Source organism: Hemiscyllium ocellatum, chromosome 13, assembly GCF_020745735.1.
Source record: "Hemiscyllium ocellatum isolate sHemOce1 chromosome 13, sHemOce1.pat.X.cur, whole genome shotgun sequence".
NCBI classification, from domain to species: Eukaryota; Metazoa; Chordata; class Chondrichthyes; order Orectolobiformes; family Hemiscylliidae; genus Hemiscyllium; species Hemiscyllium ocellatum.
The window spans coordinates 76,309,748-76,334,590 of record NC_083413.1 but is presented as its reverse complement, the minus strand read 5'-3'; the positions used below and the strand labels follow the sequence as shown (position 1 = coordinate 76,334,590).

At 41.9% G+C, this 24,843-nt stretch overlaps 1 protein-coding gene across 3 annotated transcripts in view; it reads right to left on the bottom strand.

Annotated features, from left to right (window-relative positions):
- sned1 (sushi, nidogen and EGF-like domains 1) overlaps positions 1–24,843 on the bottom strand; it is a 250,937-nt gene that overhangs the window by 40,810 nt on the left and 185,284 nt on the right. For all 3 annotated transcript variants that reach the window (XM_060834967.1, XM_060834966.1, XM_060834968.1), the window contains 5 exons: positions 13,933–14,049; positions 11,600–11,716; positions 10,132–10,248; positions 6,879–7,052; positions 1,703–1,816 (listed from right to left, as the gene is read on the bottom strand). In XM_060834967.1, coding sequence (XP_060690950.1) covers positions 1,703–1,816; positions 6,879–7,052; positions 10,132–10,248; positions 11,600–11,716; positions 13,933–14,049 — 639 coding nt within the window. The remainder of the gene's footprint in view (positions 1–1,702; positions 1,817–6,878; positions 7,053–10,131; positions 10,249–11,599; positions 11,717–13,932; positions 14,050–24,843) is intronic.

Sequence of the window (24,843 nt, the reverse complement as noted above, 5' to 3'; positions counted from 1 at the left end):
TGGATGCTTTCAAGAAAGAGTTGGATAGAGCTCTTAAGGATAGTGGGATCAAGGGTTATGGGGATAAGGCAAGAACAGGATACTGATTGAGGATGATCAGCCATCATCATAATGAATGGTGGTGCTGGCTCGAAGAGCAGAATGGCCGACTCCTGCACCTATTGTCTATTGTCTATAACTCCCCTTGTGGTGATGGCCACCATACCTCTTGCTTGCTGTGCCTATGACTTACTGTTGTGATCCTATCTGATGTTATTACTGGACAAGACAAGTCCCAGACTAAAACCTAGCTTGGTAGGTTATATACTGTTTTGTTTTGGTTTTAATGAGGTGGTCTCTAACTGACACCTGATCACACAATGTTGCAGAGTTGGTTTTAACAATAAAACTAAACTTCAGCTGCACCTACAGTGATTCAATAATTCCTCCTGAACAACACTAGTCTATTTTTTCCTTGACCTATAGTCCTCTCCCAAACAAGTTTCTATCCAGCTCCTTTCTGAGAATGGTAACTGAGAAGTTTGTCCCCAGTTTTCAGTCAGGTGCAGCAAATGTCTGGGGAAAAAACCCCCAGCAGGTCTTTGACAATTGACCTGCTCACTCGACGTTGCTCCCTATCCAAAAGGGAATCTACTACAACTGTCAAACAGAAATGTCATCAAATGTCATAAGTCCAACTGACCTTGCTGCAGGTTTGATCCACATTTATTACACAGCAAGGAGTAAGCAAACACGTTGAATATTTCTGACAGTGAGGTGTGATCATTTCATTACTTGTCACCCATACCGAGTTGTCTCTGAGGTTAGGGGAAGCAGTCCCCTATGGAACCTTCTTTCATTGGGAGCATGACAATGTTTATTTTTGGAACGATTTGGAGATGCCGGTGTTGGGTGTACACAGTTAAAAATCACACAACACTAGGTAATAGTCTAACAGGTTTAATTGGAAGCACACTAGCTTTCGGAGCGACGCTCCTTCATCAGGTGATTGTGGAGGGCTCGATCGTAATACAGAATTTATAGCAAAAATTTGCAGTGTGATAGTTTCGCTTCTTTCATGTGTATTCATGTGTATTTTAACAGATGAAAGGCTTAACAGACAATCAATTTTTCAATGTATAATTTCAGTTACGTCACACTGCAAACCTTTGCTTTAAATTCTGTGTTACGATCGAGCCCTCCACTATCACCTGATGAAGGAGTGTCGCTCCGAAAGCTAGTGTGCTTCCAATTAAACCTGTTGGACTATAACCTGGTGTTGTGTGATTTTTAACTATGTTTGGAACCGCAGTCTTGCTGTAATAACATTTTGGGGTCTTTCAAATCATTCCAAACTCCACCCTTTTTCTCTTAGATTATTCCTGCTCCACTCACATTAATACTGATTGTTTGTCACTCCCACCTCCTCTCATGCCTGTACTGCTTACCTGTCACTCCCACCTCCTCTCATACCTGTACTGATTACCTGTCACTCCCACCTCCTCTCATACCTACACTGATTATCTGTCACTCCCACCTTCTCTCATGCCTGTAAGGATTACCTGTCACTCCCACTTCCTCTCATGCCTGTACTGATGGTCAGTCCTACCTTGCCCTGTGCCTGTCGTGATAGTTTGTCGTGTACAGCTCCATATATTAATGTTCTATCACTCCCCCTTTTGCATGTACCTGTATAAATGAATTCTTACCACTTGTCCCTTACCTGCGTCACAGTGTTTTCCTGAGTATCCAACTTTACAAGTGCAGATATACGATTCATTTACAGTGCGGCAGAAACCACGAGCACCACAGGGGCTTAGAACACAAGGATTCACAACTGGCACAACATAAAGAAACACAACATTATTGAATGGTCATCATCTGCTTTGCACCTAAACCTCCCCTTTATCACCATCAACATCAATCATTTACTCTGATTACCCTCACGCTCTGTTCTACTTGTTCCTCTTCCTGCATTGTCAGTGGATTAAATAAAAAATCATTTTCCAGCTCTCTTCAGTTCTGAAGAATCATCATACTGAGGTTGATATGTAAATGTTTCCTGCTCTCCACAGATAATGCCAGACCAGCTGAGATCCCCCAGCATTTTCTGTCTTAATTTCAGATGACCTGCTTCCACGTTAATGTCACTTGTGCAATTCTGGTCTCCCTCCTATCGGAAGGATATGGTGAAACTTGAAAGGGTTCAGGAAAGATCTACAAACATGTTGTCAGGGTTGGAGGATTTGCTCTATAAGGAGAGGTTGAATAGGCTGGGGCTGTTTTCCCTGGAACATCGGAGGCTGAGGGGTGACCTTATAGAGGTTTATAAAATCACGAGGGGCATGGATAGGGTAAATGGATAAGGTCTTTTCCCTGGGGTGGGGTGAGTCCAGAACTAGAGGCATGGGTTTAGGGTGAGAGGGGAAAAATTTAAAACGGACCTAAGGGCAACTTTTTCATCCACAGGGTAGTGCGTGTATGGAATGAGCTGCCAGAGGATGTGGTGGAGGCTGGTACAATTGTAACATTTAAGAGGCATTTGGATGGGTATATGAATAGGAAGGGTTTGGAGGGATATGAGCCAAATGTTGGCAAATGGGACGAGATTAGGTTAAGATATCTTATCGGCAAGGACAAGTTGGATGAAGGGTCTGTTTCTGTGTTGTACATCTGCATGACTCTATGAATGGTCATCAAGATTGAGGCACAAGGGAATGTGTAAGATGTAAATTCTAACTACAGAATGAGGTGGACTGCAAACTCAAGGATACAAACAGAATTGTGCTGATTTATAATTCCAGCATTCATCAATTCACTACATCATAGGTTTCTGTGGTGCAGTGGTAGTATCTATACCTCTGGATGAGAAGTTCTGGGTTCAAGTCCCACCTGCTCCAGAGATGTACCATAACGTATATTGATTTAAAACACCTACAATAGTGACTTAATGTTGTTGAAATCATTAGAGAAGCTTTTCTCTGTTTCTCATTTACTTCATCATTAGACACTGTCATGAAGGTAGCAACACACGATACAGGAGCAGGAGTAGACCATTTGGCTCCTTGAGACTGCTCCTCCATTCATCGATATCATGCCCGATCTTCCACTTCAATGTTATTTTCCTGCATTATCCCATGTCTTTAATATCGAGAAATCTATTGATCTTTGTCTTGAATATATTCATCATCTGGGCTCCAAAGCCCATTGGGCTTCAAAGATTCATCACTCACTGAGTGAATAAATTCCATCTCATTTTGGTTATAAAATCTTCATTTTGAGATAGAGTCAGATTTTCAGATTTTTCAATCTCTCTATCCCAGAAGGATGAAACGCCTTTTCTTTACTGACCCTGTCGGGACACAGAAGCATGTTGTGTGTTGGAATGAGATCAGCCCTCATTCTCCTAAAATCTAAAGAACACAGTCCCAGTCTCCTCAGTCTCTTCTGGTAGGACAACCCATTATCCCAGGAACTAGGGAATAAGGAAATGGCACAGACACTAAACAAATACTTCATGAAAGAAGACTAAGAAAATGTTCCAGACGTAGAGTCATAGAGTCACAGAAATATACAGCACGGAAACAGACCCTTCGGTCCAACATGTCCATGCCGACCACATGGTCGAGTGAGAATGTGAAACTCAAAGGTTATTGGTATCAGCTAAAAAAAAAGAAAGCTCTGAATAAATTAATGGAAATAAGATTTGACCTGGCATTCTGCAGCCGAGGGCTACAGAAATAAAGGCTGCTCATCTGTTTTGAACTTCCAGAACTTCCTAGATTTTGGAACAGTCTCCCTAGATTGGCAAGTACAAATTGGCACCCTGTCATTCAAGTAAAGCAGGGACAGAGACAGAAGCAGGGGAAATTAAAGACAAATCGGCCTGACAGCATTAAGAGGGAATGTTCTAGATGTGGTTTCGGCACATGGTAATCTTACAAAATCACAATATGATTGGGCTGAGTTAATGTGGATATCTGAAGTCATGTTTCAAAAACCCTCCCAATACTTTCGGAGGTTGGAAGTGGTAGCACAGGGAAAGGAGAACCACGGACTTCCTGCACCTAGCTTTTCAAAAATGTTCCGCTAAGTTGTCATAAAATAGAGTTTTAACAAAATTAGGTACGTGGTATTAGGCACAATGTATTAAATTGGTTTGAGGAATGGTGAATGGCGAGGGCAGAGAGGCGGAAGAAACAGGACATTTCCATTTAGTTGGCTGTAACTAGCTGTGTACCTCCAAGGTTGGGTCTGTGGGCCTCAGCTACTTACACTCCATATCAGAGGTTTAGTTGAAGGGACCTGCAGTAACATTTGCAAGTTTGCTGATGATGCAGAGTTATGTGGGAGACCAAGCTGGATGTAGAGATACTACAATAGCATTTACACAGTGGGTAGCTTGAAAATAATGTGATGACATGTGAAGTTATCCACTTTGATCAGAAAAGTAGAAGGGCTGAACATTTTGAAAATCTTGAGAGGCTGGCAAACATTTTGCATTTAGAGTCAGCATAGAGCCCTTGTGCACAAATCCCAGTAATGTCATATGGAGGTATAAGCAAGTCAAAATGTAAATGACAATACCAATCTTTAATACAAAAGGGTTGGATTATACAGGGAGCTAACTGAAATTACTGGGGTGGCATAGTTTGCTCAGTGGTTAGCACTGTTACCTCACAGCACCAGGGACCTGGGTTCGATTCTACCCTCGGACGACTGTCAGTGTTGAGTTTGCATATTCTCCCCGTGTTTGCTTGGGTTTCCTCCGGGTGCTCCGGTTTCCTCCCACAGCCCAAAGATGTGCGGATTAGGTGAATTGGCCGGAATTGTTCTTGGCTAGGTGGATTAGCCATGGGAAACGCAGGGTTACATGGATGGGGTGGTTTTGGGTGGGATATTCTTTGGAGAGTTGGTGTGGGCTGAATGGCCTGTTTTCACACTGTAGGGATTCTATGACACGCGACATTGTTGAAACAACATCTGAAGTTCATTTTTCTGTTTTTACAGTACCCTTAAGGAAAGATACACCTGCCTTAGGAATGGAAAGAAAGCTCATGAGATTGATTTCTACAGAGATAAATATCGAATCAACTGAGTTTTAAACATATGGTGATCCATTTGAAACGTACAAAAGTCTCCTTGGGCTTGACAGCATAGATGCCAGGAGAATGTTTCCGCTGGGGGCTGGTGCATCTAATACATGGGTGATAGCCTCAGGAAATGGAGTCAGCCATCCAAGACTGTGATGAGAAGAACTTATTCACTCAAAGAGTTTTTGAGTGTTTGGAATTCTCTGACCCCGAGAGTTGTGGAAGCATACATATCCTTAAGATAGAGGGTGATAGATTTTTGGATTCTAGGGGAATCGGGGGATGTAGGGATTGTGTGGGAAGGTACATTTGAGGTAGCAGATCATTTACAATTCTTTCAAATGGTGAAACAGACTCGATCAATCGAACAAGTTACTCTTGCTCCTTTCTCCTTCACTTATGCCCAATCTTTCCCTTGCACTACGTCTAGCGCACAAAACTCAGTAAACTCTTGGGTACATCGACAGCCAGACCCGTCCTGTAAAACTTAAGCTAAATGTGACCCCTGCAGTATCTGGTAAGTGCATGGATGTTAACACAAACCAGTAAATTCCCCATCACTTTGGCCAATGTACCAGACACGAAGGAAGGACCCAGAGGCAAGAAGGGCAAGAGAAAGGTGGAGTAGCATCATGAGGTCTTAGAAATCAATTCCTCAACAATGTAAGAAGTAAGCAAAATCAGGGGCTGTTTTAACACCAGCACAGGCAAAAATACACCTCAGCGGACACTATTCCAACCACAAGAGAGAAATGTCTGGCCCATAAATTTAGAAATGGATTAGGTAAAGGTAGATAAAGGTGGGTAAATGAGGTGCTGAGAAAATTAACTTTAATATGTACAGGGGGTCTCAAGCTTGCAAGGAATAGAGATCAAGACCCCATGATTAAATTCATTAACTGATTACCCACTATTCCATATATAAACCAACTGAACCTCATGACTACATTCCAGCACGTGCAATTCATTCCTCAGTTTCTATTATTCAATATTTAAACCACATGCACCCCTCAATGAGAGTGCAGCTTGTATCTCACTCCCAGGTATCCATTACTCAACATTTAAAACTACAAAAACCCCTCAAATCCCCTTGGCCTTACCCAGGCAGAAACTAGCCAAAGATCCTTAGACTGTGCCTTCCAAACCCACAACCAGTTCTGTCTAGAACCAACTCCTGTTTCTTGAAAGCCTGTGCACCATCTACAAGGCACAAGTCTGGATGCATCATCAGTCTGGAAGGGTGCAGCCCCAATAACAGTCAAGAAGCCTTACACCATCTACGACAAAGCAGCCCGCTTGATTGGCACTGTGTCCACAAGCATCCACTCCCTCCACCACCGATCTCAGTAGCAGCAGTGTGTACTGTCTACAAGATGCACTGCAGAAATTTACCAAAGACCCTTAGACAGCACCTTCCAAACCCACGACCACTTTCTTCTAGAAGGACAAGGGCAGCGGATATGCGGGAACACCACCATCTGCAAATTCCCTTCCAAGCTACTCAAACAGCTGATTTGGAAATATATCGCCATTCCTTCACGGTTTCTGGATCAAAATCCGAGAACTCCCTCACTAAGGGCATTGTGGGTCTACCTACAGCACAGGGACTGCAGCAGTTCAAGGAGGCAGCTCACCACCACCTTCTCAAGAGCAATAAGGGCCGGGCAATAAATGCTGACCCAGCCAACGGCACCCACAGCCCGTGAGGTAAATAAAAGATATCATTAGCCCGCAACTCGCACTGAGGTATCTGCCACTTTTCAGGAGGGATAGCCAACACATCGGTGGCGTGACCATTTCACTTACCTTCACAGGTTGGTGCTTCACTCCACCTTCCATCCAATCGACAGGTGCTCTCTCCTGGGCTGGGCTGTACTGTGTATCCTGCTTCGCAAATATACTGAGCGACTGAGCCATACTTGGTTGAAGAGATGAGCACCTCAGCATGCTTCACCTCGCTGGGGATCCCACAGTCCACCTCTAAAGAAACAAGATGTGCAGGTTTTGAGGCAAAGAAGTTCATTGGATGGGTACAGCCTTCAAACAGTGTCTTTTACAGAAACAATTTCATGCAGATATAAATAATTATTCAGTCTAGGGGAGGTGCAGCACATAGGGGGCAAAGGCCACATATAAAATGAACATGGAGATACAAAATGTGAGGTTTCAGGAGTGAGAGGGCCAGTGGAGACAGTGGTGAACTAATTTGGGGTGGGTATATTCACAGCACGTTTGGCTGAGGTGAAAGGGTGAAAGTGAGAGGCCACGTGAGGGTCACATGATCTCAGATTAGGGCTTTAGTGTGACTAGGCTGAAGGCAGGACGCAGAAGCAGGTCGAAAGAGCATCAGAAACCCAGTTCAGAGTCAAATAGGATGTTGAGGTTTCAAACTAAGAGAGTGACCAGTGAAGGTAACAGTGTGGGATTTATGTTAGGGACTGAGGAAGATGGCTTTTGGTCTTCTCAGCATTTATCTGGAGAAAAATCTGTGGCTCGTTCACAGCTGGGGATTTGCAAACTTAGAAGATAACTCTGCTGGAACAAAATTGACATGGTTATAGACCAGTTTGACACTCTGCTTGAACCTATCTTGTCAGTTCCTCTGAAAATTACCTCTTTGGATGAGCAGCCTGGAAGAATAACCACGCTGGAATAATTAAGAATGAAGGGACAGAAATAAGTTGTGAACATTCGGCTACGTATCTGAGCGCAATGTTACCTAGCGCAATATTTATAGCTCAGAAAGCGATCACCACAGGTTGAGCCTCAATGAACTCTGAAGGCAAGAGCAAGTACTTTTGTGAAGTTCTAGTTATACATAGTATATATTAAAAAATTCCAGTCAAATAGACAACAGCGGAACCAAAAAGGACAGGCACACTGCTCTGGACAGCAGAGTTCCTAAGTTACCAGGTCGCCAGGGTGTCGCCATGAGGGTGTTTATTGGTGGCATTGTGGTATTGTCACTGGATATTAATCCAGAGGCCCAGGCTAACTTGTCAGCCCAAGCCAGAGTATTGTCCAGGTCTTGCTGCATTTGATCCTAGCTGCTTCAATATTTGAGGATTTGTGAATGGTGCCAACATTGGCAAACATTCACTTCTGACCTTATGGTGGAGGGGAGTTCATTGATGAAACAGCTGAAGATGGTTGGTGTTAGGCACTACCCTGAAGGACTCCTGCAGAGATGTTCTGCAGTTGTGATGGCTGACATTCAACAACTATAACCATCGTCATTTGTTCTACGTATGATACCAACAAGTAGAATGGTTTCCTCCGGACTCTGCTTGACTCAGGTTTTGCTATCACCATGTGGCCTTGGTGTCAAGGGCTGTCACTCTCACTTCACCTCCGTATTTCAGTTATTTTGCCCATGTTTGAACCAGGACTGTAATGTGGTCAGGAGATGATTGGCTCTCATGGAAAACAAACTGAGTATCAGTGAACAGGATATTGTTAAACAAATGTTGCTTGATAGCAGTGATAATGATTCATTTCTTCACTTTACATTGAGGTAAAAGACCAGTCATGAACTAGAAAAGTGGAGAAGGCTTAATGGACCTAACATCTTGCTCCTGTCATGCATTCCTCATAGAGTTCCTTACCTGCTCAGTCACTTCATGGGGCAATTTGGACTCAACGACATTGCTGCCATTGTGGTATCACATTTAGGTCAGACCAGACACTGTTGACAGATTCCCTTCCCTGAAGGATATTAGTGAAGCTCTTGGGTTTTTATAACAATTGACAATGGTAACAACGTTCACCTTTACACTGGTTTTGTGTTTAGAATTCAAAGTTCAGCAACTGCCATGGTGAAATTCAAAATCACGTGCTCAGGACATCAGCCAAACTTGCTGGGTTACTAGACCAGTGACATCACCACAACAGCAATGCCTTCCATGTGGCCCACTGTTGAGATATCAGCATCTACCAAAGGGTAGAATTAACTCAGAATAAAGACTCTTGCATTTTAGATATGGGGTCCCTGTAATAATATTACCAATAGCAGTACTTAAGTGGCATTTTATCAAAATATCCCTAACCATATCCTAACAGTATAGTTAGCTGTTCGACCCACTGGGATTTGACACATGGGAGTTAAGGTACAGTAGAGATTTACAAGGATATTGCCAGGGTTTCTGTGAGGGGGAGGCAGTTTAGGTTGGGGCTATTTTCCCTGGAGTGTCAAATGCTAAGGGGTGACCTTACAGAGGTTTCTAAAATCATGAGGGGCATGGATAGGGTGAATAGCCAAGGTCTTTTTCCCAGGGCAGGGGAGTTCAAAAGTAGAGGGCATAGGTTTAAGGTGAGTGAGGAATGATTTAAAAAGGACCTAGACAACTTTTTCACATTGTTTACATGAATGGAATGAGCTGGCAGATGAAGTGGGAGTTGAAACAGTTACAACATTTAAAAGGCATCTGGATGGATATGTGACTAGGAAGGGTTGAAAGGGATATGGGCCAAATGCTAGCAGATGGGATTAGATTAATTTAGGATATCTGGTCAGACTGAAGGGTTTCTGTGCTGTACATCTCTATGACTGTAAGTGGGAAACATTATATTCTAATGGGTTTCTGAAAAGTTGGAGTGACTCAGAAGAGTTAATGTCTTGGAATAATAAATAGGAGAAGTGAAAGAGATCAGGTTTTGCTTCATTGAGATTCTATACGCTGAAAAATGAATGGGGAGAGATTTCATCTATAGTATTCTAATTGAGAGATCTAATGAGGAGGGAACTGACTTACTGAGATTTTAACAATGAATCAACAGAAAGGGATTTAGTCCATTAGGATTCTATCAAGAATTCATGTTAGGGCATTGGATTATTGGGATTCTCACAGTGAGATCTGATCCACTGGGATTCTAACAGCAAATCAGTGGAAAGGGATTTAGTCAATGGGATACTAACAGTGAGAGTCAATAGAAAGTGATTTGGTGCAGTGGAATCCTATCCAATAGGAGTCATTGGCAAATAAGTTGGCTGTACAATGGGAAATGCTACACAATAGGGGATTTTGTTGCTGTTCTTTTGTATTGACAGTACTTGGTGTACCTGTGTCACAGTGCCGTCCAGTGAATCCTCTTGGGCATTCACACTTGTATTTCCCAATGTAATGGAAGCACGTGCCCCCATTCTGGCATGGGCTGGATGAACATGGATCTGGCTTACCTACACAGAAGGGAACAAGATGAGATCTGTTAACAGATAGAAGGAGTCAGAGTCAGACGGGAATAATCAGATACCCAGATACAAACCACAGAGTAAGATGCTCATTATACCAATGGTGTAAACCTATATTGATGTAGGTTCTACTGTTCCATTGAGACATTGCTGCAATTATCCAAAAAATGATACTCCCAAATCCCAGTGTCATTGACAGACCGATTCCAAAGTGAAAATCTAGGCATATCCGACTGGCATTGCAATAACTATCTTGGTCAAGTCACCCTCTTTAAAACTTGCATGATTGATGCGCCATTATTCCAGTACTTCACAATATTTCACAGTGGGCCTGTCTTTATGCTCCTGTACATCTATTTCACAATGGGATCCCCTTTATACTCATGCTGCTGCAGCTGGGATCATATTAATCAGAGAATCTCTACAGTGTGGAAGCAGGCCATTTCACCCATCCAGTCCACACCACCCCTCTGAAAAGCAGCCCATCCAGACCTACCCCTCTACCCTGTCCCTACATAACCCTGCATTTAACCATGGCTAAGACACCAATTGCACATATCTTTACACTGTGAGATGAACTCAGAGCACCCAGAGGAAACCCAGGCAGATATGGAGAAAATGTGCAATGCCACAGACAATCATCTGAGGCTGGAATTGAAGCCATGTCCCGGGCACTTTGAGGCTTAAAGGACCCCATACCAACAACCAGTAGAACAAATGTCATATACAAAATACCCTGCAAGGACTGCATTGGACAGATGGGCAGGAAACTAGCTACCAGGATACATGAGATCAACTAGCCACTAAAAGACATGACCAACTATCACTAGTGTCCTTACACACAGATGGAGAGGGACACCAGTTCGACTGGGATAATATATCCTGGGACAGGCTAAACAAAGACATGCACAGGAATTCCTAGCGACCTGGCAATCAAACAGGAATTCCATTAACAAACACATTGATTTGGACCCCATTTACCAACCTCTCGGAAACAGAACCAGAAGTGATGTCACCTGACACAACAGACCAAGACACAGAAATAACAAGCGGAACAGAATACCAGAGCTTCAACCGAGGCTCACTGATGATGTTACCTAGCATGGTGAGGAAACATCTGAGAACAAACCTATCAGCTCAGCGAGCAAACTTACAACCCAATCCATGGGTTAGTTCCTTAAACCAGTAAAACAGAAGAGGTTACAAAGCAGATATTACAGCAAACAAACTGACTTCCATGTAGGACATAAAAGAGTCACAGCAATGTGTATACATAGCAAATGGAATCCGTAAAGTCACCGCTCTGAAAAGCAAGGTGCACATCGTTTACTGGACATACCCGTCTCACAGTTCTTGCCAGTGAAGCGATACAGACAAATGCACTGATAAGTTCCGTGAGCCTCCTTGCAGGTTCCACCATTCCGGCATGGATTAGACACACAAGAGCGGAGTCTTTCTGAGAGAATGGAGACAAAAATTATTTCATTTGAAGATGACTTATTCTCAATTTCAAAGGGCGTGCGTTTGGCGATTCTCTGCAAAGTGTGCAGGGCAAGAAAAGATTCTCGCTGTAGCAGAGCCACATTACTTAAAAAAAAACCCATGCTGTGGGTGATGGAGTGCTGTCGATGGATAAAACGTCCCCATGTGCGCCCAAACATTCGCACGTCAGATACAGCAGAAATCAGAAAGTGTAGAAAAACGTTCTCCACTGATTGGCCAAACATTCCTTGGTCAGCTATGATACTATTTAGTAACAAAAGTAAACTTCAGTGTATGATCGTATCAAATACGTATAACGTGGGGCTTGGCAACAGAAGTACACTCTCAGCTTTGATATAATATTATAGAACAAAGTTCTCTTCAACTACCCTTTATGTATTCCCTACCCAGATGGTGAATGGATTGGCTACTGAGTCAAATCTCTTTGCAGTTTCCCACCAAACCATTACTCAGTCAGGTGCAGTATTGGTTAGATACAAAGCAAACCTCTATCTACAAATAAACATAACAGCATAACTTTGAGGCAGAATTTGACACAATGTAAAGATACCTCTACATTGCTCTATGAAGAACTGTCAGGGAAAGCTAAGCATAGTGAAAATCCAAACTAGCAGTCCCCTGTATATTACCACACAGACAGACCACATTTTAATCTCAGCGCAGTGCCGTATTGTATGAGGATAAAACTGAAAGGTTACATTTTGGTTGCCTATTTATTCTTGCTGCACTGTTATTAATTCAGAGCTGAACTGCAATCAGTTCCAGGCTGTGCCTGCTCGGAATTTTAAGAACAACGCTGCAAAGGTCGATTTGGATAAAAAACCGGTCAATAAATTGGACATTGGGAATCGTAGTCTGTACAAGGCTAAGAGTTGAACTTAAAACGTGTTGCTGGAAAAGCGCAGCAGGTTAGGCAGCATCCAAAGAGCAGGAGAATCGACATTTCGGGCATGAGCCCTTCTTCAGGAAAGGAAGAAGGGCTCATGCCCGAAACGTCGATTCTCCTGTTGTTTGGATGCTGCCTGACCTGCTGCGCTTTTCCAGCAACACATTTTCAGCTCTGATCTCCAGCATCTGCAGTTCTCACTTTCTCCTCCTAAGAGCTGAACTGAAGTGTTAAAACTTTTGCTGATTTTTCATTGTTTTATTTTAATATTTGATCAATTTTGGTTTGGAGCTGAGAACCGAGAACTGTGAACTGAAAAAGACCTTTGGACTGTAGGCAGCTTGTATTAAAACAAAACAGAAAAAAAAACACACTGCCGTTTGGTTGTGAGGCCAGATCTGGAAATTAATTGCAGCTTGGACCTTAATCAAAAGTTTCCCCAGATTCCTTAACACTAGGGGAGAGCAGATCGCAGATATTGGCCATTAAGGAGGTCAGTTACCTGGAAGTGATTCCAGCAAGTGCAGGATAGCTTCTCAAGTAGATGGCCAATGTTGTATGGTGATTGGGAAATGGTCAGTCTGGTATGGAGAGGCCAGAGTTCCAATTAGGTTTTGGATTGTGTTTTCTGTGGAGGAGGAGTTTGCTTGCTCAAGCTCTAGCATGAAAATTTGCAAGCTTTCTGCATACCTTCCGTTGTGAACTATCGGAGGTTCAGAGAACAGAAACTAAGTTATGAGTGTCTCTGCCTTTATAGGAAAAGGTGGCTCCGATCATCATCTTCCAAGAAACAATCATGTATGCATTGTGACAACCACAAGCAATCTGGACTGTTTAATTGTTTTCTTTTGTTTATCCCCTAAATGTGTTTGTTTATCTGACAGCCGTTTTTGTGAATAGGGCTGAAAACAAATGTTTTTGGATTAAATAAAGTTATCAATTAGATTACTTTGTGGTTTAATTTTTCCTTGCTAAAGTTACTGCATTGTTAATCAGTTATGAAATCTTTTGTTTAAACTACAAAGAAGTGTTGAGAATTGACTATTCGCAGAGTCTGGCTATTTAATAGTCTGGCTAGGATCCACTGGGGTAAACTTTGAGAAATTTCAAGGTTTTAATTTTTCTGTGTTGGGAATACAGAGGTAGGAAGGCTGATTTGGTTTGACTGTATGACTCTGTGTCATTACAGAAGGAACAGTTTATGTTGAATGTGAGAGTGTCAATAGACCACAGACTATGCTTGTAGCTTCTGGAAGAGATGAAAAAATGAGTTAAAAACAGACCTTTCTCACAGCGTTGCCCGCTGAAGCCCGGTGGACACTGACAGGTATAGGAGCCATCTTGTTCATTGCAAGTCCCTCCTCTCTGACAGGGGTCAGAGTCACATGGGGATGGCATCACTGGAAGCAAGGAAGAGATTTTAGTGACACCTATCTCAACCCAATGTTGATATCAAGATGAACATTTATGGAATGCATGATGGAGTGTCAATATAAAATAAAATCGCAGTAGAAGCAGGCTAATTGGCTTTACAGTCCGTTTCATCACTCAATAGGATTATGGCTGACCTGTTTGTGTTTTCAATTTCACATTCCCATCTACACTTGAAAATCATTGATTTTATTGTCTGAAGGGTTTATGCACTTCTGCCTGAAAAAAATATTCAATGATTCTGCCTCCACCCACTTCTGAGACAAAGTGTGCCAAAGTCACACAATCTTCTGAGAGAGAGAAAAATACTCTTCATCTCTGTCCTGAAAGAGCACTTGCTAATTTTATTTCAGTGTGCCAAGCTCTGGACTCACCCACAACAGGAGACATCCCTTCCTCCACATCATCTTAAGACCATTCAGAATCTTATACACGTCAATGAATTCACTCCTCACTTGTCTAAACTCCAATGGAAACAGGTCTGGCCCATCTAACCATATCCTTAAAGACATTCACTCCATCGCAGGTATCAATCTTCTGAACATGCAAGCCAATGCATTCACATCCTTCCTCAAATAAGGACACCAAAACTGCATAGTATGAGAGAGGTGGCTTCACCAATGCCCTGTGTAACTGAAGCATAACACCCATACCTTTATGTTCAATTCCTCTTGTAATAAAGGACAGCTCCCATTAGCCTTCTTAATTACGTGCTGTACCTGTCCTCCACTTCTTGTGAATAGTGTACCAGAACACCCAAACCCCTCTGCCCCTTGGAATTCTGTAGTTATTCTCCATTTAAGTAACATTTGACTTTTTAAAAAATTCTCCTGTCCAAGATGAACTACTTCTCATTTTCTCACATTGTACTCTATCTGCCTGATTTCTGCCCAGTCACCCAGTCACCTGACTGCAAATTCTTTATCTCTCTTTCGCAGCATAGTTTCCCCAACCTGTCTGTGAATTCTGGTACCACTCCTTCGCTCGGCCAATCTAAGTCACTGAAGCACAAAATTGAGGACCAAGCCCAACACCTTTGAGACTCCTCTCATCAGAATATGGGCCGGGTGCTGGCAGGTAGGACTAGATTGGGTTGGGATATCTGGTCGGCATGGACGGGTTGGACTGAAGGGTCTGTTTCCATGCTGTACATTTCTATGACTCTATAAATCAGTCAAAGACCAATCTATGCATACTCGGTTTGCTTCCAGCCAGTTGATGTTTCATCATTATAGATAAACACCATGAGTGCTTATTTTCCACAATAACACTGATGGGGCATCTTATCAAATGCCTCCTGGAAATGCACTCATACTACATTCACAGGCTTTCCATTATCCACAACATAGTTTATTCCTTCAAAGAACTTTAATAACTTGGTTAAATATGATTTACCTTTGACAAAACCACGTTGCCCCTTCCCAATGACCTGAATTTTTCAAGTTTCCCTTTCCATGGTCTCTTTAATGGCCAACTGTAACACTTTCCTCAGGGGACAGGCATCAAGCGGTCTGCCCTATAGCTTCCTGTTTTCTGCCTCCAGCTCTCCATGAATGGAAAAGTTACTTTTCAATCCAATTGAACCTTTTCTTAATCCAGGGAAAATGGGAAAATAAACACCAACACATCCACTATCTCATTAGCCGCTTCTTTTAAGACCCTAGGATGAGATCCACTTTGACCTGGACACTAGCTCCATCTATTTGCTTTGTACCACTTTCCTCATGATTGAAATTGCACAACATTTCTCTTTCCATCCCACCTCCCCATTACTGGAATGCTTTATTTTGTTTTCCAAACAGTGAAGATAGAAACAAGATATTTGTCTTTTTCATCCACCCTTTGCTTATTATCTCCTTTTCATTCCCCATTCTTTACATATTCTTTTCCTTTTTAAATCCCTGTAGAAACAATTTAACTTTTTCCTCCTAATTAACCATTTGGTCATTCTCTGCTGCGCTTTATATTCCGACCAATCATTTGACTTGCCACTCATCTTTCTGCAGTTGTATGCTTTTTCCTGAAGACTGGTGCTTTCCATAATTTCTAAACTAACCATGATAGTAGGTCATCCTTTAAGAATGTGTCTTGATAATATTGATATGTTTATTCTGAGTTTTCTAAAATATCACTTTAAATGTCTGCTACTGTGTGTCTATTGATCTATCCACCTGTTGAGTATACAAGCTCCTTTCAGCTCTCACAGCTTTCATGCATTTATTTACATTTCACACACTAGTCTTAGACCCAAATTTCCTACTTTCAAATTGGGTATAAAATTCCACCATATTGTGGAATTGTGCTGCTACTTCTGGGTGCCTTAACTCAGAGGTCATTAATCAATCTTGTCACATTACATAATACTAAGTCAGCAATCTGTTGCTGGCTGAATCTCACTTCGCACACACCGAATCTCCCCTTACAAAGGGACAGTACAAACTAAGGTCACAATGCACCAGTAACTTTATTTTAAAAGTGCAGCAATTCCTTCCAGAATCTTTGATTTTAAAGCTGTCCTTTTCCAATGACAGCCCACAATCAAATATAAAGAAAATCTAAGTTATGGTCTTTACACCACTCAAATCAATGACACTTTCTGATCTCAGGAACCAGGTAACCTCTAACTGTTTCACAAATGCTGTCCACAAATAACAGCATTACTACTCCATCATTATCTGGCTTCCTATTTTGAAAAAAAATTCATTCGCAAAGACAGGGACATCTTTGGTCAGGCCAGTATTTACTGCCCATCCCCAATTACCCAGAGGGCAGTTAAGAGTCAACCAACTTGTTGTGGGTTTGGAGTCACATATAGGCCAGCAATGTCCTTCTATAAAGGGCATTAGTGAACCAGATGGGTTTATCCAACAATTGGACAATGGACTCTTGGTCATCACACACTCTTAATTCCAGATAGTTATTGATTCAAATTCCACGATCTGCTGTGGTGGGATTTGAACCCGGGTCCCCAGACCATTACCTAGGTCTCTGGGTTAAGAGTCCACTGATAACACCACTAGGCCACTGCCTCCCCAGTTTTCTTGAATGTCATATACCCCTCAATATTCAGGACTCAATCCTCATCATTCTAAAGCCATGTCTTCGTAACAGCTACCAGAGCATATTTGTTAACTTCAATGTGTGTTGTCAACTTGTTTACTTACAATGAATAATGCACACTTTCTTTTTTGCTCTCCCACTCTCTGACTCTCTTTTCCTATATAACTATTTTCTTCTCTTACCGTGTCTCTACTCTTTGATGTACCATCAGGTTTCCATATTTAATCCCTTCCCCCCATTGTTTAGTTTAAAACCATCTCGACTTCCCTAGTTATCAAAATGGGGTGTGTTAGTGGTTTCTCCAATTAGAATGTGTTGCAGCAATAGATGGAAATGGTTCAAACTTTGCACTTCAGTCACATAATATGTAGCCAGTTTTTTTTATTTCAAAAATATACTTTATTCATAAAATAATTTGATGGTCTGTACAGTTGGTCATGCCATGTAGCCAGTTGTTTGGAATGTAAATACAGACATATAAACTTTACAGTACACTTGGGAAATAGTCATCGACTATGGTAGAGCAACACTCTCACCTCTTGGTCAGCAGGCTGTGAATTCATATCCCAGTCTGATTCGTAATTGAGAATGACACTTCTGTGTAGTAATGAGGTAGTTCTGTACTGTAGAAAGTAGTGTCTTTTGGAAGGAGATGCTAAACTGAGGCCCTTTCTGTTCTCGCAGTTGGCTTGGTGGCTGGTTTGTGATGCAGAGTGACACCAGTCATGTAGGTTCAATTCCCACACTGGCTGAGGTTACCATGAAGGATTGCCTACTCAACCCCTCCCCCCAGCTGAGGCATGGTGACCCTCAGGCTAAACAACCACCAGTCATCACTCCCTATTGGATGAGCAACCCCTCTGGTTTGGTAAAACTATGGCAACTTTACCTTTTACATGAATATAAGATCGAATGCCGAAGAGCTGCAGTGTTGCCTGCTTAGTATTTATCCTTCAACCAGCTTAATAATAATATATTATTATCTTGTTATTATCATGCTACTGCTTGTGGGAGCTTGGTGTGTGTGTGTGTGTGTGTGTGTGTGTGTGTGTGTGTGTGTCTTTTTCTACATGACAACACTGTTTACCTTCAAAACTACCTCAGTGGTTGTGATGTTATTTGGAATAGCTGAGGTCACGAAAGACACTGTATGCATTTCTCGCAGAACAAGCGGCAAATTTCCATTCAAGTTGCAGCGTTGTGAGTTGGGAAGCTGGTAGCATTGACAATTTGTAGTGTGATGCTTTGCATTACCACCAGGGGGATATACTGGCAGTGTTATGTGAATTCCTACTGTAGCGTTTTCAGGAGTCTCCAAACACACTACTTATTATAATGCAATAAAATTATTGTGAGACCTCCGAACTTTTTCTGTTGCAATACGTCTGTGACAGTAGTCAAGTTTTGATACATTCCTCTTCCACTCAGACTGCTTAATGTTGTGATAGGCAATATCTATTTCCACCCCCCACCCCCCACCCCGCCCCGGTGACACTGCTCCATCACCCATCGCTTACTGTCTTGAATACAAGAATCTGTACTTTTCAAAAAGTTGGAACTTAGAAGTATCTCCTCCTAGGTTACACTCCACTTAATATGCTGATTTAAAAACCAGAGAATTCCATCTGCTTTCTCAGAGACCCCATGTAGCTGTGGTTGCCTTTTCTGGAGTTTCTCCCCATCTTCTCCTGAAGTAATGGCTGGAGGCCAATAACAACAGGTTGCATTTAAGTGGCACTTTTAATGCAATAGAACACCCTACAGCATTTGACATTAGTATGGCACTGCACTGGAAATCAAGTTACATTAGGGAGACAAAATAAGAGCTTGGAAGTAAGTTTTAAGAAGTGCGGTGAGAGAGGGAGGTGAGTTAGAGAAGTGCACGGAAGGAATTCATGGAATTTTGGGGCTAGATAGCTGAAGGTGGGGCCAGCAATGATGGCGCATTTAAAATTGCAAATGCTCCGAAGACCATTATAAGTGGAGTATGGATATCCCAGAGGGTAGTGGGACTGCAGGAGATTACAGAGATTGGACAGGCCAAGTGCATGGAGGGTGCTCAAAACATAGATGATACCTTTAAAATCATGGTGTTGATTTATCAGGACCCAATGTAAGTTAGTGGACTGCGATGCAGTCCAAGATATCAGACCATTTAAGTATAAGCAGGTAGAATGTGGGAGAACTGTCATGATTGAATTGGAATAGTCAAGTTTAGAAGTAACATAGGCAGGAATGAGCGATCCAACCACAGAACAGTGGAGACAGAAGCGCAGTCAAGAAGAGCAATGTCACAGGAGTCAAAGGTCGTCTGAGTGACGGTGCAAATATGTGGTTGTTACAAGGCCATGAAAGCAGAGCTAACCAAAGTGAACTGGCAAATTAGTTCAGGAGATTGATTAATAGGGAGGCAGTGGCAGACATTTAAGGAAATATTTTAGAACACACAGAATAGATACATTCTAATAAGAAATAGAAATTCCAAAAGTGAGGACACAACATCAGTGGTTAGCCACAAATGTTGAAGGTAGTACTCAACTTAAAGAAAAAGCATTTACTTGCTAAAAAGATAGATGGCAGATCAGAAGAATGGACAAAAAAAGCAAAGGGAAACAAAAAGATTATTAAGAAAAACATCACAGTACAATAGAAAACTAACTGGAAACAGATAATGAGAGTTGTGATAGATACGTAAGAAGTAAAAAAATTGATAAAGTGAGTGGAGGTCATCTAATAGAAATTGAGAATAAAGGGATAGTGAGAGAATAAAGGGATAACAAATAAATTGAACAAGTATTTTGCATCGGTCTTCACAATGAAGGATAAAAGTAACATTCAAGAAATAGCTGTAAATCATGAAATGGAAGGGAGGAGAAACTGAAAAAAATTGTTCTTTAAAAAAAGGAAATCTGCCATCCTTGCCCAGCCTTACATCCATGTGATCCCAGATCATTGCAACGTGGTTGACTCTGGACTGCCGACTGAAATGACTGAGCAAGCCACTCATCCAGATCCCTAGCCTTCCCCTGCCCCACTCCTCGCTGATGAATCAGTACTCTTCATGGAGAGACCCACTTGGAGGGAGCACAGAGGGGACTTCAATGTCCAACACCAAGAGTGGTTTGGAGGCATCACTGGGGACCAAGCTGTCTGAGTCCTAAAGGACATGGCTACCAGACTGGGTCTGTGGACGTTGCTGTGGGGACAACATGAGAGAACGAAGGTCAGGTTGAGCTCAAAATGGTAGCATATTTCCTCTCTCTGTAGATGCTGTCTGATTTGTTGAGTTTCTCCAGTATTTTCTGCATTTCTGATTTGGAATAAATCTGCCTTGCTATGTTACATAACCCCTCTGTTGTTCCACATTCCTCCCATGAAATGGATCCCCGTCCTGTAAACAATTCTCTGTTCCGCAATCCCACAATTGAGACAGCATGGCGTCACTCCATGGTGTGGAATGTCTTAGTCCAGGCATGAGAAAGAATTGGAACCAGGCTGAGGCAGCGCTGGGCTGCTCATCATTCAACTGCACTCAGACAAAATAATATTCAGAAAAGAAGGAACTATTACTGCTGGTGACAATTCATAAGAATCTCTATGCTGTATATTGTTTTTTCACAAGCTTATCACAAAGCTGCTTTGGTTTAAACCTAAAGTTAGTTAGATATGTGAACTAGCCATTCCACCCTACTCCCTACCCCCGATAACCTTTGAATCCATCACTAGTCAACAATCTATCTACCTCTGCCTTAAAAATAGTTAATGACCCTATTTCCACCACTCTCTGCTGAAGAGATTCTGAAAATTCTGAGGAAGTGTCACTGAATCCAAAACGTTAACTCTGATTTCCTCCACAGATGCTATTTTCATTTCAGAAGATTCACAAGCTTCCAAGAGAAAATGTTTCCCTGTATTTCAGTCTTAAGTTTGAGAGCTCTTATTTTCAGAGTGTGTTCCCTAGTTCTATTCTCTCCCACAAGGGAAAACATCTTTTCCACATCAACCCATCAAATCTCCACACAGTCTTATATAGTTCAATGATATCACCTTTCATTGTTCTCAACTCCAAATATAGTACATTCACTGGTTCCCTGTATTTATTTTGCTTCTCACTTTCTCTATGAATGCTAGTAAATCAGTTGAATATGATTTACCTTTCACCAAACCATGGTGACTTTGCCTGATACCTTAAGATCTTCTAAGTGTCCTACTATTAACCCTGTAATAATAGGTTCTAGCAATTTCCCTGCGACAGATGTTAGGTTAATCAGCATGTACATTTCTTGTTTTCTGTCCCTCTCCTTTCTTGACTAGAGAAGTCACATTCACAATTTTCTAATCTGATGGGATTTTTCCAGAATCTAGGAAATGTTGGAAACTATACATTAATTCACCCACTATCTCAGCAGCCACTTTGTCTACTATCCAACTGTGAAGTTCCTCTGCACCAGGAGATTTGTCAGATTTGAGTTCTAATAAATTTCTCAATACTCTTTCCCCAATGATTGTAACTATTGGATGGTCCTAATCTCTTTCAGGTTCTGATTCACAATTATTTCTGGGATTTTGTTTATATCCTCTAGAATAAAAAGGTGTCCTTATTTTCCATTATTTATTTTTCAGTCTCCATTTCCAGAAGGCCAATGCTCATTTCATGCATTCTTTTTCTTTTTAAATATCTATAGAAGCTCTTACTATCTGGTTATATATTTTCAGCTAGTTTTCACTCATACTGTAATTACTCCCTCCTTATTCATCTTTTCATAATTCTTTGCTGTTCTGCATATTCTGCCCACTCTTCTGACCTGCCACTTACCTTCATATGCTTTTTCTTTGTTTAGTATATCTTTAACATCCTTAGTTAGCCTGGGTGGTGCTTCCCTTTCCTAAAATCTTCCTTTCTCACTTTAATTCTAGGTATTCTGAAACATCTGCTTAAATATCTGCCATTGAATCTCTAACAATCTATCCCTTTACCTCGTTTCCCAGTTCAATCGAGTCAGCTCTGTTCTCAAGCCGTCGTAATTGCCTTTATTTAAGACACTAGTCCTCAATCCACTCTTCTCTCCCTCAAATTGAACATGGAATTCAATCATATTATGATTGCTACCTATGTGTGTCTTTTCAATGAGGTCACTTACTAAGCCCATTTCATTAAGTCAGCAACAGGAAGACAGTAGAGAGCAGGAATATTTTTGGGCTGGGGGAACATATGTAATGCACTTCCCCACTGGATTCCTGCTTTTCCTGTTATATTTTAATGACCTAAACACTGGTGCACAATTTCAATATTCGACACAGCTTATCCATTCTTGTGAGCAATGTGAAACATGAGAAGGATTGCTTAAAACTTCCAAAGGGCGTGGACAACCTAGTGGAATGGCTGGACAGCAGAAGGTGGATGTGGAGCAATTCAAGGTAGGAAGCATAAGGATTGACGATAAGAGAGTTGTGAATGTATGGAATGCATTGCCAGCGGTGATGGTGGAAGCTGAGTCATTAGGGACATTTAAGCGACTGCTAGACATGCACATGGACAGCAGTGAATTGAAGGGTGCGTAGGTTAGGCTATTTTATTTTAGATTTAAAATAATCATCGGCACAACATCCTGGGCTGAAGGGGCTGTTCTGTGCTGTACTTTTTCTATGTTCTATGATATAAGAAAAAGTACAGCTTCAAAGGGGATGTAGGATCAAAGTGTCCCAGGTCCAAATGTCATGAAGTCATTGAAGTTGATAGACATAGAACATAGAAAAATACAGCGCAGTACAGGCCCTTTGGCCCTCAATGTTGTGCTGATCCAAGCCCACCTAACCTACACTGGCCAACTATCCTCCATATGTCTATCCAATGCCTGTTTAAATGCCCATAAAGAGGGAGAGTCCACCACTGCTACTGGCTGGGCATTCCATGAACTCACGACTTGCTGAGTAAAGAATCTACCCCTAACGTCTGTTCTATACCTACCACCCCTTAATGTAAAGCTATGCCCCCTCGTAATAGCTGACTCCATACGTGGAAAAAGGTTCTCATGGTCAACCCTATCTAAACCCCTAATCATCTTGTACACCTCTATCAAGTCACCCCTAAACCTTCTTTTCTCCAATGAAAACAGCCTCAAGTGCCTCAGCGTTTCCTCATACGATCTTCCTACCATACCAGGCAACATCCTGGTAATCCTCCTCTGCACCCATTCCAGTGCCTCCACATCCCTCCTATAGTATGGCGACCAAAACTGCACACAATACTCCAGATGCGGCCGCACCAGAGTCTTATACAACTGCAACATGCCATGTAGAAAGAGCAGTTAATAAAGCATACAGAACCCGTGACTTCATTTATTGAGACACAGGCAAGAAGGTAACCTTTAATCTGTATAAAATACTGGTCCAGAATCAGCTGGAACATTATGTCCAGTCTCAGCACCGCACTTTCGGAAGGATGTGAAGCCAATGGTCAAGTGCAGGGGAGCATCATGAGGGTTCAGAAGAGATTTACCAGGACGTTGTTGGGTATATAAGGGTTGAGTTATAAAGAAAGGCTGGATTCTTTTCACTGGAGTGTTGGAGATTGAGAGGCAACCTTAACTAAGTTTATAAAACAATGAGGGGCATGGATAGAGTTAATAATAGTTGCCTTTTCTCTGGGATGGGGAATTTCAAGACGTTGGACACATTTTTAAGGTGACAGGAGAATGATTTTTAAATATACAAGAAGCAAAGGTTTTTACACAGAGAATGTGGGGAAGTGGTGGTTAGGAGTACAATTATACCATCTAAAAAGACATTTGGATAGGAAAGGTTTGGAGGGATATGGGCCAGAAATGGATAAATGCGACTAGTTTCATTTGAGATTCAGTTTGGCATGGACTGGTTGGACCAAAGGGTCTGTTTCCATGCCGTACGACTCTATGACTTGATGAAAATGGCTCCAGGGATGAGACACTTCACTTTGGAGATGTTATCCTTGTTTTCCTTGAAAAAGAGAGGGTTTATATAAGATATGACTGAGGTATTCAAATTACGTGGGGTCTGAATGGAGTAAATAGGGAGAACATGTTCTCACTTCTGAACATGTTAGAACCCAGACTCCACCGGGTTAAAGCAATTAGCAAAAAGATGCAAAGTCAATATAAGAACAAAATCTTTTTGTACAGTGAGTGGTTAGAATGCTCTGCCTGACGGTGTAGTGAGGCAGGTCCAAATGAGGCATTCAACAGTGAATTAGATTGTTAATTGAACAGGAAGAATGTGCACAATCATGGGGATGAAGTAGGAGAATGGCACTAAGTAAATAGCACTCAGTACTTTCAGATAGTAGGCACGATGGGCCAAATAGTCTCTACACCAGACTAATGTGGTGATTTATAGGTAAATGAAAGACTAGCATTTCTCCTCATCCCTAATTGCGCTTGATGAGGTGATTACTGGCCTTGTTCAATCACTTGGGATGTCACTGCACCCAAAGTATTGTTAGTGAGTGAGCTTTTGGACTGTGACCCAGTGACAGTGAAGGCATAACAATACAGTTCCCAGGTCAGTATGGTGTGTGGCTTGGAGGGGTAGTCGCTTATGCTTGGTGTCCCCATTCTTCAAGGTGGTAGAGGTCATGAGTGTGGAAATGAACTGTGATTTATCTCATGTCTGCTGACACTAATCCAGCGCCTCACACTGCTACTCATTAACATCTCATCCCAGTGCTC